At 43.8% G+C, this 17,495-nt stretch overlaps 2 protein-coding genes across 4 annotated transcripts in view; both read left to right on the top strand.

Annotated features, from left to right (window-relative positions):
* The window catches only part of LOC137327810 (tumor protein p53-inducible protein 11-like), a 413,617-nt gene that overhangs the window by 337,206 nt on the left and 58,916 nt on the right, over positions 1-17,495 (top strand). For all 3 annotated transcript variants that reach the window (XM_067993630.1, XM_067993629.1, XM_067993628.1), the window contains 2 exons: positions 1,701-1,759; positions 9,912-9,960. In XM_067993630.1, coding sequence (XP_067849731.1) covers positions 1,701-1,759; positions 9,912-9,960 — 108 coding nt within the window. The remainder of the gene's footprint in view (positions 1-1,700; positions 1,760-9,911; positions 9,961-17,495) is intronic.
* On the top strand, positions 8,566-9,900 carry LOC137327801 (uncharacterized; the record flags this gene model as incomplete). The annotated part of the gene is made up of 2 exons (XM_067993609.1): positions 8,566-8,755; positions 8,906-9,900. Coding segments are annotated over 2 exons (1,185 nt in total), but the record flags the coding sequence as incomplete, so codon positions are not given.

The raw sequence follows: 17,495 nt of genomic DNA, 5'->3' as shown, positions 1-17,495 counted from the left end.
TTAGGGTACTGCCAACTTCAGACAGTGTTAGGAGGGGCCTGGGATTAGGGTACTGCCAACTTCAGACAGTGTGAGGAGAGGCCTGGGATTAGGGTACTGCCAACTTCAGACAATGTTCGGAGAGGCCTGGGATTAGGGTACTGCCAACTTCAGACAGTGTGAGGAGGGGCCTGGGATTAGGGTACTGCCAACTTCAGACAATGTTCGGAGAGTCCTGGGATTAGGGTACTGCCAACTTCAGACAGTGTGAGGAGGGGCCCTGGGATTAGGGTACTGCCAACTTCAGACAATGTTCGGAGAGGCCTGGGATTAGGGTACTGCCAACTTCAGACAGTGTGAGGAGGGGCCTGGGATTAGGGTACTGCCAACTTCAGACAGTGTTAGGAGAGGCCTGGGATTAGGGTACTGCCAACTTCAGACAGTGTTAGGAGAGGCCTGGGATTAGGGTACTGCCAACTTCAGACAGTGTGAGGAGGGGCCTGGGATTAGGGTACTGCCAACTTCAGACAGTGTTAGGAGGGGCCTGGGATTAGGGTACTGCCAACTTCAGACAGTGTCAGGAGGGGCCTGGGATTAGGGTACTGCCAACTTCAGACAGTGTCAGGAGAGGCCTGGGATTAGGGTACTGCCAACTTCAGACAGTGTTAGGAGAGGCCTGGGATTAGGGTACTGCCAACTTCAGACAGTGTTAGGAGAGGCCTGGGATTAGGGTACTGCCAACTTCAGACAGTGTTAGGAGAGGCCTGGGATTAGGGTACTGCCAACTTCAGACAGTGTGAGGAGAGGCCTGGGATTAGGGTACTGCCAACTTCAGACAGTGTGAGGAGGGGCCTGGGATTAGGGTACTGCCAACTTCAGACAGTGTGAGGAGGGGCCTGGGATTAGGGTACTGCCAACTTCAGACAGTGTGAGGAGGGGCCTGGGATTAGGGTACTGCCAACTTCAGACAGTGTGAGGAGGGGCCTGGGATTAGGGTACTGCCAACTTCAGACAGTGTCAGGAGAGGTCTGGGATTAGGGTACTGCCAACTTCAGACAGTGTGAGGAGGGGCCTGGGATTAGGGTACTGTCAACTTCAGACAGTGTGAGGAGAGCCCTGGGATTAGGGTACTGCCAACTTCAGACAGTGTTAGGAGGGGCCTGGGATTAGGGTACTGCCAACTTCAGACAGTGTCAGGAGAGGCCTGGGATTAGGGTACTGCCAACTTCAGACAGTGTCAGGAGAGGTCTGGGATTAGGGTACTGCCAACTTCAGACAATGTTCGGAGAGTCCTGGGATTAGGGTACTGCCAACTTCAGACAGTGTGAGGAGGGGCCTGGGATTAGGGTACTGCCAACTTCAGACAGTGTTCGGAGGGGCCTGGGATTAGGGTACTGCCAACTTCAGACAGTGTGAGGAGGGGCCTGGGATTAGGGTACTGCCAACTTCAGACAGTGTGAGGAGGGGCCTGGGATTAGGGTACTGCCAACTTCAGACAGTGTGAGGAGAGGCCTGGGATTCGGGTACTGCCAACTTCAGACAGTGTGAGGAGAGGCCTGGGAGCAGGGAACTGCCCATTCTTTTGGGTGAGGAAGTCCCGAGAAAGGAGGAGAGGTCATCGATTTCACATCCAGCACAGGATGAAGACTTGTCTCGGAACGGTTCGATGCTGATCGTACAGAGAGCCTTGAATTGGCTCATCGTCATCTCTTCTTTTCCAGATCAGTCAAGTACTGGGAAATGAAATGAAATTCGCTCTGCGAGAACCTCTGGGTCTCAGGTACAACTTTTAATGTTCAAAATAAAATGTGATTATTTAGCAAGTGCTGACACAGCGAGGTTTCTGTGATGTGATTTCGAGTGCTGTGTTTGCACCCTCACTCCGTCCACTCTGGGCCAACACACTGAACTGTTCACTGTGATTTTGGATTGTGAAGGAGGTCCCCTCTGGCCTGGACCTGGGACGTTTACTCCCATCGAGACCAGATGTGGGTATTTGCCATGTTCGTCACTGTGTCATTAGTGTTCCCAATGGGACTGACTGTTTCAATTAGAACAGATATCCCCATATCCCTTGATTCCCCAATAGTCCAGAAATATATTCAATGACTCAGCATCCACAGCCCTCTGGAGTAGAGAATTCCAAAGATTCACAACCCTCTGAGTGAAGAAATTCCTCCTCATCTCAGTCTTAAATGGCCGACCCCTTATCCTGAGACTATGACCCGTAATTCCAGACTCTCCAGCCAGGGGAAACATCCTCTCAGCATCTACCCTGTCAAGCCCCCTCAGAATCTTGTACCTTTCAATGAGATCACCTCTCATTCTTCTAAACTCCAGAGAGTTTAGGCCCATTCTACTCAATCTCTCCTCATAGGACAACCCTCTCATCCCAGGAATTAATCTAGTGAACCTTCATTGCACCGCCTCCAAGGCAAGTATATCCTTCCTTAGATAAGGAGATGGAAACTGTACACAGTACTCCAGGTGTCGTCTCACCAAAGCCCTGTACTGTTGCAGCAAGACTTCCTTACTCTTGTACTCCAATCCCCTGGCAATAAAGGCCAACATACCATTTGCCTTCCTAATTGCCTGCTCTACCTGCATGTTAACTTTTTGTGTTTCTTGTACGAGGACACCCAAATCTCTCTGAACACCAACATTTAATAGTTTCTTACCATTTTAAAGATATTCTGTTTTTCTATTCTTCCTACCAAAGTGAATAACTTCACATTTCCCCACATTATACTCCATCTGCCACCTTCTTGCCCACTCACTTAACCTGTCTATATCCCTTTGCAGACTCTTTGTGTCCTCCTCACAGCTTACTTTCCCACCTAGCTTTGTACCATCAGCAAACTTGGATACATTACACTCGGTCCCTTCATCCAAGTCATTAATATAGATTGTAAATAGCTGAGGCCCAAACACTGATCCTTGCGGCACCCCACTAGTTACAGCCTGCCAACCTGAGAATGACCCGTTTATCCCTACTCTCTGTTTTCTGTCCGTTAACCAATCCTCTATCCATGCTAATATGTTACCCCCAACCCCAAGAGCTCTGTGTGTGTCGAAAGAGTTCTGAACTTCCCAGTGTCAGCCCAGGCCCTGGCAATGTTAACAGCCTCTGTCGCACTGCCTGCTCACAGTCCTGCTGATCACCTACAGTCACGCAAAAGGGATCTCAGGACCTAACCATATAGGGGAGAGTGAGGAGGAGTGCCTACTACCCCGGGAGATAGGGACGCACCGTTCTTACTGCCCTTGTGGTGGGTACAGAGTGAGCCCAGCTGACTGGTGCTGTCAGTCCTCTATGTACCATCAGCTCTCTGGTATTCTGTCCACGGCTCCATTCTTTGTCTACAGGTTTGTACAGTGAATGTAGGAGAGATATTCAACCAGAGGAGGCCCCAAAGCCAAGGAGGATGAGGCCTGTGTGGGGGGTGAGATTTAAGGGGGAGAATGCTGTCCCTGCAGGTACAGCCTCCAGCCTGCTGCCCTTGGTGCTGCACTCAAACAGGATCCCTGATGGAGACAGGGCCCACCCAGACACCTGGTTACATTCCAGCTCCAAACTCAAAAACATCAGTCCAGCCAGGATGGGTCTGAGTCACTTGGTGTCGTTCTTTATTACTGTCTGTCCGTCTATCTGCCCTAATCATCAGAAGGGGCAGCATCACCATAGTAACACATCTGCAAGATTACAAAGTGGTAACAATAAGAATCTTAATCTCTGTTGTAATGATGATTATGTGACTTTTGCCGGATTGTGAGCCCCCCTCCGTCCATCAGTCACTGTGTGTATCTGTCACTGTGTGTATCTGTCACTGTTTGTATCAGTCACAGTGTGTATCAGTCACTGTGTGTATCAGTCACAGTGTGTATCTGTCACTGTGTGTATCTGTCACTGTGTGTATCTGTCACTGTGTGTAACTGTCACTGTGTGTATCTGTCACTGTGTGTAACTGTCACTGTGTGTATCTGTCACTGTGTGTATCTGTCACTGTGTGTATCAGTCACAGTGTGTATCTGTCACAGTGTGTAACTGTCACTGTGTGTAACTGTCACTGTGTGTATCAGTCACAGTGTGTATCTGTCACTGTGTGTATCTGTCACTGTGTGTAACTGTCACTGTGTGTATCAGTCACAGTGAGTATCTGTCACTGTGTGTATCTGTCACTGTGTGTAACTGTCACTGTGTGTATCTGTCACTGTGTGTAACTGTCACTGTGTGTATCAGTCACAGCGAGTATCTGTCACTGTGTGTAACTGTCACTGTGTGTATCAGTCACAGTGAGTATCTGTCACTGTGTGTATCTGTCACTGTGTGTAACTGTCACTGTGTGTATCTGTCACTGTGTGTAACTGTCACTGTGTGTATCAGTCACAGTGAGTATCTGTCACTGTGTGTAACTGTCACTGTGTGTATCAGTCACAGTGAGTATCTGTCACTGTGTGTAACTGTCACTGTGTGTATCAGTCACTGTGTGTATCTGTCACTGTGTGTATCTGTCACTGTGTGTATCTGTCACTGTGTGTAACTGTCACTGTGTGTAACTGTCACTGTGTGTATCTGTCACTGTGTGTATCTGTCACTGTGTGTAACTGTCACTGTGTGTATCAGTCACAGTGTGTATCTGTCACTGTGTGTATCTGTCACTGTGTGTATCAGTCACAGTGTGCATCTGTCACTGTGTGTATCTGTCACTGTGTGTATCTGTCACTGTGTGTATCTGTCACTGTGTGTATCTGTCACTGTGTGTATCAGTCACAGTGAGTATCTGTCACTGTGTGTATCTGTCACTGTGTGTATCTGTCACTGTGTGTAACTGTCACTGTGTGTATCAGTCACAGTGACTATCTGTCACTGTGTGTATCAGTCACTGTGTGTATCTGTCACTGTGTGTATCTGTCACTGTGTGTAACTGTCACTGTGTGTATCAGTCACAGTGAGTATCTGTCACTGTGTGTATCTGTTACTGTGCGTATCTGTCACTGTGTGTAACTGTCACTGTGTGTATCTGTCACTGTGTGTAACTGTCACTGTGTGTATCAGTCACTGTGTGTAACTGTCACTGTGTGTATCAGTCACAGTGAGTATCTGTCACTGTGTGTATCAGTCACTGTGTGTATCTGTCACTGTGTGTATCTGTCACTGTGTGTATCAGTCACTGTGTGTATCTGTCACTGTGTGTATCTGTCACTGTGTGTATCTGTCACTGTGTGTAACTGTCACTGTGTGTAACTGTCACTGTGTGTATCTGTCACTGTGTGTATCTGTCACTGTGTGTAACTGTCACTGTGTGTATCAGTCACAGTGTGTATCTGTCACTGTGTGTATCTGTCACTGTGTGTATCAGTCACAGTGTGCATCTGTCACTGTGTGTATCTGTCACTGTGTGTATCTGTCACTGTGTGTATCTGTCACTGTGTGTATCTGTCACTGTGTGTATCAGTCACAGTGAGTATCTGTCACTGTGTGTATCTGTCACTGTGTGTATCTGTCACTGTGTGTAACTGTCACTGTGTGTATCAGTCACAGTGAGTATCTGTCACTGTGTGTATCAGTCACTGTGTGTATCTGTCACTGTGTGTATCTGTCACTGTGTGTAACTGTCACTGTGTGTATCAGTCACAGTGAGTATCTGTCACTGTGTGTATCTGTTACTGTGCGTATCTGTCACTGTGTGTAACTGTCACTGTGTGTATCTGTCACTGTGTGTAACTGTCACTGTGTGTATCAGTCACAGTGTGTATCTGTCACTGTGTGTATCTGTCACTGTGTGTAACTGTCACTGTGTGTATCTGTCACTGTGTGTATCTGTCACTGTGTGTATCTGTCACTGTGTGTAACTGTCACTGTGTGTATCAGTCACAGTGTGTATCTGTCACAGTGTGTATCTGTCACTGTGTGTATCAGTCACTGTGTGTATCTGTCACTGTGTGTATCAGTCACAGTGTGCATCTGTCACTGTGTGTATCTGTCACTGTGTGTATCTGTCACTGTGTGTATCTGTCACTGTGTGTATCAGTCACAGTGTGTATCAGTCACAGTGTGTATCAGTCACTGTGTGTATCTGTCACTGTGTGTATCAGTCACTGTGTGTATCTGTCACTGTGTGTATCAGTCACAGTGTGCATCTGTCACTGTGTGCGTCAATCACTGTGTGCATCAGTCACTGTGTGTATATGTCAATGTGTGTATCAGTCACTGTGTGTATATGTCACTGTGTGCATAAATCACTGTGTGTATCAGTCACTGTGTGTCTATGTCACTGTGTGTATATGTCAATGTGTATATCAGTCACTGAGTGTATCTGTCACGGTGTGTATCAGTCACTGTGTGTATATGTCACTGTGTGCATCAATCACTGTGTGTATCTGTCACTGTGTGTATCAGTCACTGTGTGTATATGTCAATGTGTGTATCAGTCACTGTGTGTTTATGTCAATGTGTGTATCAGTCACCGTGTGTATCTGTCACTGTGTGTATCAGTCACAGTGTGTATCAGTCACTGTGTGTATCTGTCACTGTATGTATCAGTCACTGTGTGTATCTGTCACTGTGTGTATCAGTCACAGTGTGCATCTGTCACTGTGTGCGTCAATCACTGTGTGCATCAGTCACTGTGTGTATATGTCAATGTGTGTATCAGTCACTGTGTGTATCTGTCACTGTGTGTAACTGTCACTGTGTGTATCAGTCACAGTGTGTATCTGTCACTGTGTGTATCTGTCACTGTGTGTAACTGTCACTGTGTGTATCTGTCACTGTGTGTATCTGTCACTGTGTGTAACTGTCACTGTGTGTATCAGTCACAGTGTGTATCTGTCACAGTGTGTATCTGTCACTGTGTGTATCAGTCACTGTGTGTATCAGTCACAGTGTGCATCTGTCACTGTGTGTATCTGTCACTGTGTGTATCTGTCACTGTGTGTATCAGTCACTGTGTGTATCAGTCACAGTGTGTATCAGTCACTGTGTGTATCTGTCACTGTGTGTATCAGTCACTGTGTGTATCTGTCACTGTGTGTATCAGTCACAGTGTGCATCTGTCACTGTGTGCGTCAATCACTGTGTGCATCAGTCACTGTGTGTATATGTCAATGTGTGTATCAGTCACTGTGTGTATATGTCACTGTGTGCATAAATCACTGTGTGTATCTGTCACTGTGTGTCTATGTCACTGTGTGTATATGTCAATGTGTATATCAGTCACTGAGTGTATCTGTCACGGTGTGTATCAGTCACTGTGTGTATATGTCACTGTGTGCATCAATCACTGTGTGTATCTGTCACTGTGTGTATCAGTCACTGTGTGTATATGTCAATGTGTGTATCAGTCACTGTGTGTATCTGTCACTGTGTGTATCAGTCACAGTGTGCATCTGTCACTGTGTGCGTCAATCACTGTGTGCATCAGTCACTGTGTGTATATGTCAATGTGTGTATCAGTCACTGTGTGTATATGTCAATGTGTGTATCAGTCACTGTGTGTATATGTCACTGTGTGCATAAATCACTGTGTGTATCAGTCACTGTGTGTCTATGTCACTGTGTGTATATGTCAATGTGTATATCAGTCACTGAGTGTATCTGTCACGGTGTGTATCAGTCACTGTGTGTATATGTCACTGTGTGCATCAATCACTGTGTGTATCTGTCACTGTGTGTATCAGTCACTGTGTGTATATGTCAATGTGTGTATCAGTCACTGTGTGTTTATGTCACTGTGTGTATCTGTCACTGTGTGTATCAGTCACTGTGTGTATATGTCAATGTGTGTATCAGTCACTGTGTGTATCTGTCACTGTGTGTATCTGTCACTGTGTGTGTATCTGTCACTGTGTGTATCTGTCACTGTGTGTTTGTATCTGTCACTGTGTGTATCTGTCACTGTGTGTGTATCTGTCACTGTGTGTATCTGTCACTGTGTGTGTGTATCTGTCACTGTGTGTATCTGTCACTGTGTGTATCTTCACTGTGTGTGTGTATCTGTCACTGTGTGTATCTGTCACTGTGTATATCTGTCACTGTGTATATCTGTCACTGTGTGTATCAGTCACAGTGTGTATCAGTCACTGTGTGTATCTGTCACTGTGTGTATCAGTCACTGTGTGTATCTGTCACTGTGTGTATCAGTCACAGTGTGCATCTGTCACTGTGTGCGTCAATCACTGTGTGCATCAGTCACTGTGTGTATATGTCAATGTGTGTATCAGTCACTGTGTGTATATGTCACTGTGTGCATAAATCACTGTGTGTATCAGTCACTGTGTGTCTATGTCACTGTGTGTATATGTCAATGTGTATATCAGTCACTGAGTGTATCTGTCACGGTGTGTATCAGTCACTGTGTGTATATGTCACTGTGTGCATCAATCACTGTGTGTATCTGTCACTGTGTGTATCAGTCACTGTGTGTATATGTCAATGTGTGTATCAGTCACTGTGTGTATCTGTCACTGTGTGTATCAGTCACTGTGTGTATCTGTCACTGTGTGTATCAGTCACTGTGTGTATATGTCAATGTGTGTATCAGTCACTGTGTGTATCTGTCACTGTGTGTATCTGTCACTGTGTGTGTATCTGTCACTGTGTGTATCTGTCACTGTGTGTGTGTATCTGTCACTGTGTGTATCTGTCACTGTGTGTGTATCTGTCACTGTGTGTATCTGTCACTGTGTGTGTGTATCTGTCACTGTGTGTATCTGTCACTGTGTGTATCTTCACTGTGTGTGTGTATCTGTCACTGTGTGTATCTGTCACTGTGTATATCTGTCACTGTGTATATCTGTCACTGTGTGTGTGTATCTGTCACTGTGTGTATCTGTCACTGTGTGTGTGTATCTGTCACTGTGTGTATCTGTCACTGTGTATGTGTATCTGTCACTGTGTGTATCTGTCACTGTGTGTGTATATCTGTCACTGTGTGTATGTGTATCTGTCACTGTGTGTATCTGTCACTGTGTGTGTGTATCTGTCACTGTGTGTATCTGTCACTGTGTGTATCTTCACTGTGTGTGTGTATCTGTCACTGTGTGTATCTGTCACTGTGTGTGTGTATCTGTCACTGTGTGTATCTGTCACTGTGTGTGTGTATCTGTCACTGTGTGTATCTGTCACTGTGTGTGTGTATCTGTCACTGTGTGTATCTGTCACTGTGTGTATCTGTCATTGTATGTGTATCTGTCACTGTGTGTATCTGTCATTGTGTGTGTGTATCTGTCACTGTGTGTATGTGTCACTGTGTGTATGTATCTGTCACTGTGTGTATCTGTCACTGTGTGTATCTGTCACTGTGTGTGTGTATCTGTCACTGTGTGTATCTGTCACTATGTGTGTGTATCTGTCACTGTGTGTATGTGTATCTGTCACTGTGTGTATCTGTCACTGTGTGTGTGTATCTGTCACTGTGTGTATGTGTATCTGTCACTGTGTGTATGTGTATCTGTCACTGTGTGTATCTGTCATTGTGTGTGTGTATCTGTTACTGTGTGTATCTGTCACTGTGTGTATCTGTCATTGTGTGTGTATCTGTCACTGTGTGTATCTGTCATTGTGTGTGTGTATCTGTCACTGTGTGTATCTGTCATTGTGTATGTGTATCTGTCACTGTGTGTATGTGTATCTGTCACTGTGTGTATCTGTCACTGTGTGTATCTGTCACTGTGTGTATGTGTATCTGTCACTGTGTGTATCTGTCACTGTGTGTATGTGTATCTGTCACTGTGTGTATCTGTCACTGTGTGTGTGTATCTGTCACTGTGTGTATCTGTCACTGTGTGTGTGTATCTGTCACTGTGTGTATCTGTCACTGTGTGTGTGTATCTGTCACTGTGTGTGTGTATCTGTCACTGTGTGTATCTGTCACTGTGTGTGTGTATCTGTCACTGTGTGCACTAATCACACTCTATTTAATTCTCTTTAGGTTATGGCAACTGGTATCAGCTGTCATGTTCAGCGTTGTTGCCGTAATGGTGAGTTCACACTTGATTAATACCATCAGCTGGGATGTTGATGAAAGATACAGGAGTGAGTGGATGAAGGGCCTATGACTGAGAACAGGCCGTTTATCAGAGTCTCCTCCCTGAGGGCCTCTCACCTGCCGGTCTTGCCTCACACTGTAGTGGTGCTGATGTGGACAGATGGGACTGAGGCAGCATCATTTCTGTTGAGATTATTGTGATTTTTATCGTGTGGGATGGGAGGAGTGAGTCTCTTGTTTGACTTAGCTCAGCAAGTAATCGCTAAATAAATCACAAACTAATAACTTACAAAATGGGTCCTTCCAGTGCGGGTGGGGGTTGTTTGTGAGAAACACAAATCTCTGTTGAAACATTTGGATTACAATTGGATGGCAGAGGGATGTGGGTGATCATTACCGCCAGATTGTGGTAGATTTCCTGGACAGTCCCTTCAAACAATTCTCAGTACCATCTCTCTGGAAATACAAGTAACGCGGAGCACTGGGAATCGTCATTCCTTCGGGCTTTCTCACTTAGGGACACTCCAATCTCAGAGGAACGGGACGCTGATGCTGTGGGAAGACAAAAGAGAAAAGAGGGAATGTTAGAACTCTGTCCATCGTATACAGAGCTAACTGTAAATGACTAAAGCGAGGGTATCAATGTACCACAGGATTCCCCGACACTGGGTATCAATATAATACAGGATTCTCCTACACTGGGTATAAATATAATACAGGATTCCCCGACACTGGGTATAAATATAAGACAGGATTCCCCGACACTGGGTATAAATATACTGCAGGATTCTCCTACACTGGGTATAAATATAATACAGGATTCCCCTACACTGGGTATAAATACACTGCAGGATACTCCTACACTGGATATAAATATACTGCAGGATTCTCCTACACTGGGTATAAATATACTCCAGGACTCTCCGACACTGGGTATAAATATACTCCAGGATTCTCCTACACTGGGTATAAATATACTGCAGGATTCTCCTACACTGGGTATAAATATACTGCAGGATTCTCATACACTGGGGATAAATGTACTGCAGGATTCTCCTACACTGGGTATAAATATACTGCAGGATTCTCCTACACTGGGTATAAATATACTGCAGGATTCTCCTACACTGGGTATAAATATACTCCAGGATTCTCCTACACTGGGTATAAATATACTCCAGGATTCTCCTACACTGGGGATAAATATACTGCAGGATTCTCCTACACTGGGTATAAATGTACTGCACGATTCTCCTACACTGGGTATAAATATACTGCAGGATTCTCCTACACTGGGTATAAATATACTCCAGGATTCTCCTACACTGGGTATAAATATACTGCAGGATTCTCCTACACTGGGTATAAATATACTCCAGGATTCTCCTACACTGGGTATAAATGTACTGCACGATTCTCCTACACTGGGTATAAATATACTGCAGGATTCTCCTACACTGGGTATAAATATACTGCAGGATTCTCATACACTGGGGATAAATGTACTGCAGGATTCTCCTACACTGGGGTATAAATATACTGCAGGATTCTCCTGCACTGGGTATAAATATACTGCAGGATTCTCCTGCACTGGGTATAAATATACTGCAGGATTCTCCTACACTGGGTATAAATATACTGCAGGATTCTCCTACACTGGGTATAAATATACTGCAGGATTCTACGACACTGGGTATAAATATACTCCAGGATTCTCCTACACTGGGGATAAATATACTGCAGGATTCTCCTACACTGGGTATAAATATACTGCAGGATTCTCCTACACTGGGTATAAATATACTCCAGGATTCTCCTACACTGGGGATAAATATACTGCAGGATTCTCCTACACTGGGTATAAATATACTGCAGGATTCTCCTACACTGGGTATAAATATACTGCAGGATTCTCCTACACTGGGTATAAATATACTCCAGGATTCTCCTACACTGGGTATAAATATACTCCAGGATTCTCCTACACTGGGGATAAATATACTGCAGGATTCTCCTACATTGGGTATAAATATACTGCAGGATTCTCCTACACTGGGTATAAATATACTCCAGGATTCTCCTACACTGGGGATAAATATACTGCAGGATTCTCCGACACTGGGTATAAATATACTGCAGGATTCTCCTACACTGGGTACAAATATACTCCAGGATTCTCCGACACTGGGTATAAATATACTGCAGGATTCTCCTACACTGGGGTATAAATATACTGCAGGATTCTCCTACACTGGGTATAAATATACTGCAGGATTCTCCGACACTGCGTATAAATATACTGCAGGATTCTCCAACACTGGGTATAAATATACTGCAGGATTCTCCTACACTGGGTATAAATATACTGCAGGATTCTCCTACACTGGGTATAAATATACTGCAGGATTCTCCGACACTGGGATATAAATATACTGCAGGATTCTCCGACACTGGGTATAAATATACTGCAGGATTCTCCTATACTGGGGATAAATATACTGCAGGATTCTCCTACACTGGGTATAAATATACTGCAGGATTCTCCGACACTGGGGTATAAATATACTGCAGGATTCTCCTACACTGGGGTATAAATATACTGCAGGATTCTCCTACACTGGATATAAATATACGGCAGCATTCTCCTACACTGGGGTATAAATATACTGCAGGATTCTCCTACACTGGATATAAATATACTGCAGGATTCTCCTACACTGGATATAAATATACTGCAGGATTCTCCTACACTGGGGTATAAATATACTGCAGGATTCTCCTACACTGGGTATAAATATACTGCAGGATTCTCCTACACTGGGGTATAAATATACTGCAGGATTCTTCTACACTGGGTATAAATATACTGCAGGATTCTCCTACACTGGGATATAAATATACTGCAGGATTCTCCTACACTGGGTATAAATATACTGCAGGATTCTCCTATACTGGGGATAAATATACTGCAGGATTCTCCTACACTGGGTATAAATATACTGCAGGATTCTCCGACACTGGGTATAAATATACTGCAGGATTCTCCTACACTGGGTATAAATATACTGCAGGACTCTCCTACACTGGGGTATAAATATACTGCAGGATTCTCCGACACTGGGTATAAATATACTGCAGGACTCTCCTACACTGGGGTATAAATATACTGCAGGATTCTCCGACACTGGGGTATAAATATACTGCAGGATTCTCCGACACTGGGTATAAATATACTGCAGGATTCTCCTACACTGGGGATAAATATACTGCAGGATTCTCCCACACCGGGTATAAATATACTGCAGGATTCTCCTACACTAGGTATAAATATACTGCAAGATTCTCCTACACTGGGGTATAAATATACTGCAGGATTCTCCTACACTGGGTATAAATATACTGCAGGATTCTCCTACACTGGGTATAAATATACTGCAGGATTCTCCTACACTGGGTATAAATATACTGCAGGACTCTCCTACACTGGGTATAAATATACTGCAGGATTCTCCTACACTGGGTATAAATATACTGCAGGATTCTCCTACACTGGGTATAAATATACTCCAGGATTCTCCTACACTGGGTATAAATATACTGCAGGACTCTCCTACACTGGGTATAAATATACTCCAGGATTCTCCTACACTGGGTATAAATATACTGCAGGATTCTCCGACACTGGGGATAAATATACTGCAGGATTCTCCTACACTGGGTATAAATATACTGCAGGATGCTCCTACACTGGGTATAAATATACTGCAGGATTCCCCGACACTGGGTATAAATATACTGCAGGATTCTCCGACACTGGGTATAAATATACTCCAGGATTCTCCTACACTGGGTATAAATATACTGCAGGATTCTCCGACACTGGGTATAAATATACTGCAGGATTCTCCTACACTGGGTATAAATATACTGCAGGATTCTCCTACACTGGGTATAAATATACTGCAGGATTCTCCTACACTTCGGATAAATATACTGCAGGATTCTCCTACACTGGGTATAAATATACTGCAGGATTCTCCTACACTGGGTATAAATATACTGCAGGATTCTCCTACACTGGGTATAAATATACTGCAGGATTCTCCTACACTGGGTATAAATATACTGCAGGATTCTCCTACAATGGGTATAAATATACTGCAGGATTCTCCGACACTGGGTATAAATATACTGCAGGATTCTCCTACACTGGGTATAAATATACTGCAGGACTCTCCTACACTGGGGTATAAATATACTGCAGGACTCTCCTACACTGGGGTATAAATATACTGCAGGACTCTCCTACACTGGGGTATAAATATACTGCAGGATTCTCCGACACTGGGGTATAAATATACTGCAGGATTCTCCGACACTGGGTATAAATATACTGCAGGATTCTCCTACACTGGGGATAAATATACTGCAGGATTCTCCTACACTGGGTATAAATATACTGCAGGATTCTCCTACACTAGGTATAAATATACTGCAGGATTCTCCTACACTGGGGTATAAATATACTGCAGGATTCTCCTACACTGGGTATAAATATACTGCAGGATTCTCCTACACTGGGTATAAATATACTGCAGGATTCTCCTACACTGGGTATAAATATACTGCAGGACTCTCCTACACTGGGTATAAATATACTGCAGGATTCTCCTACACTGGGTATAAATATACTGCAGGATTCTCCTACACTGGGTATAAATATACTCCAGGATTCTCCTACACTGGGTATAAATATACTGCAGGACTCTCCTACACTGGGTATAAATATACTCCAGGATTCTCCTACACTGGGTATAAATATACTGCAGGATTCTCCGACACTGGGGATAAATATACTGCAGGATTCTCCTACACTGGGTATAAATATACTGCAGGATTCTCCTACACTGGGTATAAATATACTGCAGGATTCCCCGACACTGGGTATAAATATACTGCAGGATTCTCCGACACTGGGTATAAATATACTGCAGGATTCTCCGACACTGGGTATAAATATACTGCAGGATTCCCCGATACTGGGTATAAATATACTGCAGGATTCTCCTACACTGGGTATAAATATACTGCAGGATTCTCCTACACTGGGTATAAATATACTGCAGGATTCTCCTAAACTGGGTATAAATATACTGCAGGATTCTACGACACTGGGGTATAAATATACTGCAGGATTCTCCTACACTGGGTATAAATATACTGCAGGATTCTCCTACACTGGGTATAAATATACTGCAGGATTCTCCTACACTGGGGTATAAATATACTGCAGGATTCTCCGACACTGGGGATAAATATACTGCAGGATTCTCCTACACTGGGGATAAATATACTGCAGGACTCTCCTACACTGGGTATAAATATACTGCAGGACTCTCCTACACTGGGGTATAAATATACTGCAGGATTCTCCGACACTGGGTATAAATATACTGCAGGATTCTCCTACACTGGGTATAAATATACTGCAGGATTCTCCTACACTGGGTATAAATATACTGCAGGATTCCCTGACACTGGGTATAAATATACTGCAGGATTCTCCTACACTGGGTATAAATATACTGCAGGATTCTCCTACACTGGGTATAAATATACTGCAGGATTCTCCTACTCTGGGTATAAATATACTGCAGGATTCTCCTATACTGGGTATAAATATACTGCAGGATTCTCCTACACTGGGTATAAATATACTGCAGGATTCTACTACACTGGGGTATAAATATACTGCAGGATTCTCCTACACTGGGTATAAATATACTGCAGGATTCTCCTACACTGGGTATAAATATACTGCAGGATTCTCCAACACTGGGGTATAAATATACTGCAGGATTCTCCGACACTGGGGATAAATATACTGCAGGATTCTCCTACACTGGGGATAAATATACTGCAGGACTCTCCTACACTGGGTATAAATATACTGCAGGACTCTCCTACACTGGGGTATAAATATACTGCAGGATTCTCCGACACTGGGGTATAAATATACTGCAGGATTCTCCGACACTGGGTATAAATATACTGCAGGATTCTCCTACACTGGGGTATAAATATACTGCAGGATTCTCCTACACTGGGGTATAAATATACTGCAGGATTCTCCTACACTGGGTATAAATATACTGCAGGACTCTCCTACACTGGGTATAAATGTACTGCAGGATTCTCCTACACTAGGTATAAATATACTGCAGGATTCTCCTACACTGGGGTATAAATATACTGCAGGATTCTCCTACACTGGGTATAAATATACTGCAGGACTCTCCTACACTGGGTATAAATATACTCCAGGATTCTCCTACACTGGGTATAAATATACTGCAGGATTCTCCGACACTGGGTATAAATATACTGCAGGATTCTCCTACACTGGGTATAAATATACTGCAGGATTCTCCTACACTGGGTATAAATATAATACAGGATTCTCCTACACTGGGTATAAATATACTGCAGGATTCTCCTATACTGGGTATAAATATACTGCAGGATTCTCCTACACTGGGTATAAATATACTGCAGGATTCCCCCACACTGGGTATAAATATAATACAGGATTCTCCTACACTGGGTATAAATATACTGCAGGATTCTCCGACACTGGGTATAAATATAATACAGGATTCTCCGACACTGGGGTATAAATATACTCCAGGATTCTCCTACACTGGGTATAAATATACTGCAGGATTCTCCGACACTGGGTATAAATATAATACAGGATTCTCCGACACTGGGGTATAAATATACTCCAGGATTCTCCTACACTGGGGATAAATATACTGCAGGATTCTCCTACACTGGGGTATAAATATACTCCAGGATTCTCGTACACTGGGGATAAATGTACTGCAGGAATCTCCTATACTGGGTATAAATATACTCCAGGATTCTCCTACACTGGGGATAAATGTACTGCAGGATTCTCCTATACTGGGTATAAATATACTGCAGGATTCCCCCACACTGGGTATAAATATAATACAGGATTCTCCTACACTGGGTATAAATATACTGCAGGATTCTCCGACACTGGGTATAAATATAATACAGGATTCTCCGACACTGGGGTATAAATATACTCCAGGATTCTCCTACACTGGGTATAAATATACTGCAGGATTCTCCGACACTGGGTATAAATATAATACAGGATTCTCCGACACTGGGGTATAAATATACTCCAGGATTCTCCTACACTGGGGATAAATATACTCCAGGATTCTCCTGCACTGGGATAAATGTACTGCAGGATTCTCCGACACTGGGTATAAATATACTGCAGGATTCTCCGACACTGGGGATAAATATACTGCAGGATTCTCCTACACTGGGTATAAATATACTGCAGGATTTTCCTACACTGGGGTATAAATATACTGCAGGATTCTCCTACACTGGGGTATAAATATACTGCAGGATTCTCCTACACTGGATATAAATATACTGCAGGATTCTCCTACACTGGGGTATAAATATACTGCAGGATTCTCC

This window comes from Heptranchias perlo, chromosome 12, assembly GCF_035084215.1.
Source record: "Heptranchias perlo isolate sHepPer1 chromosome 12, sHepPer1.hap1, whole genome shotgun sequence".
Lineage (NCBI taxonomy): Eukaryota > Metazoa > Chordata > Chondrichthyes > Hexanchiformes > Hexanchidae > Heptranchias > Heptranchias perlo.
Note: the sequence above shows the minus strand (reverse complement) of the source record. Positions and strands in the feature narration are given on the sequence as shown.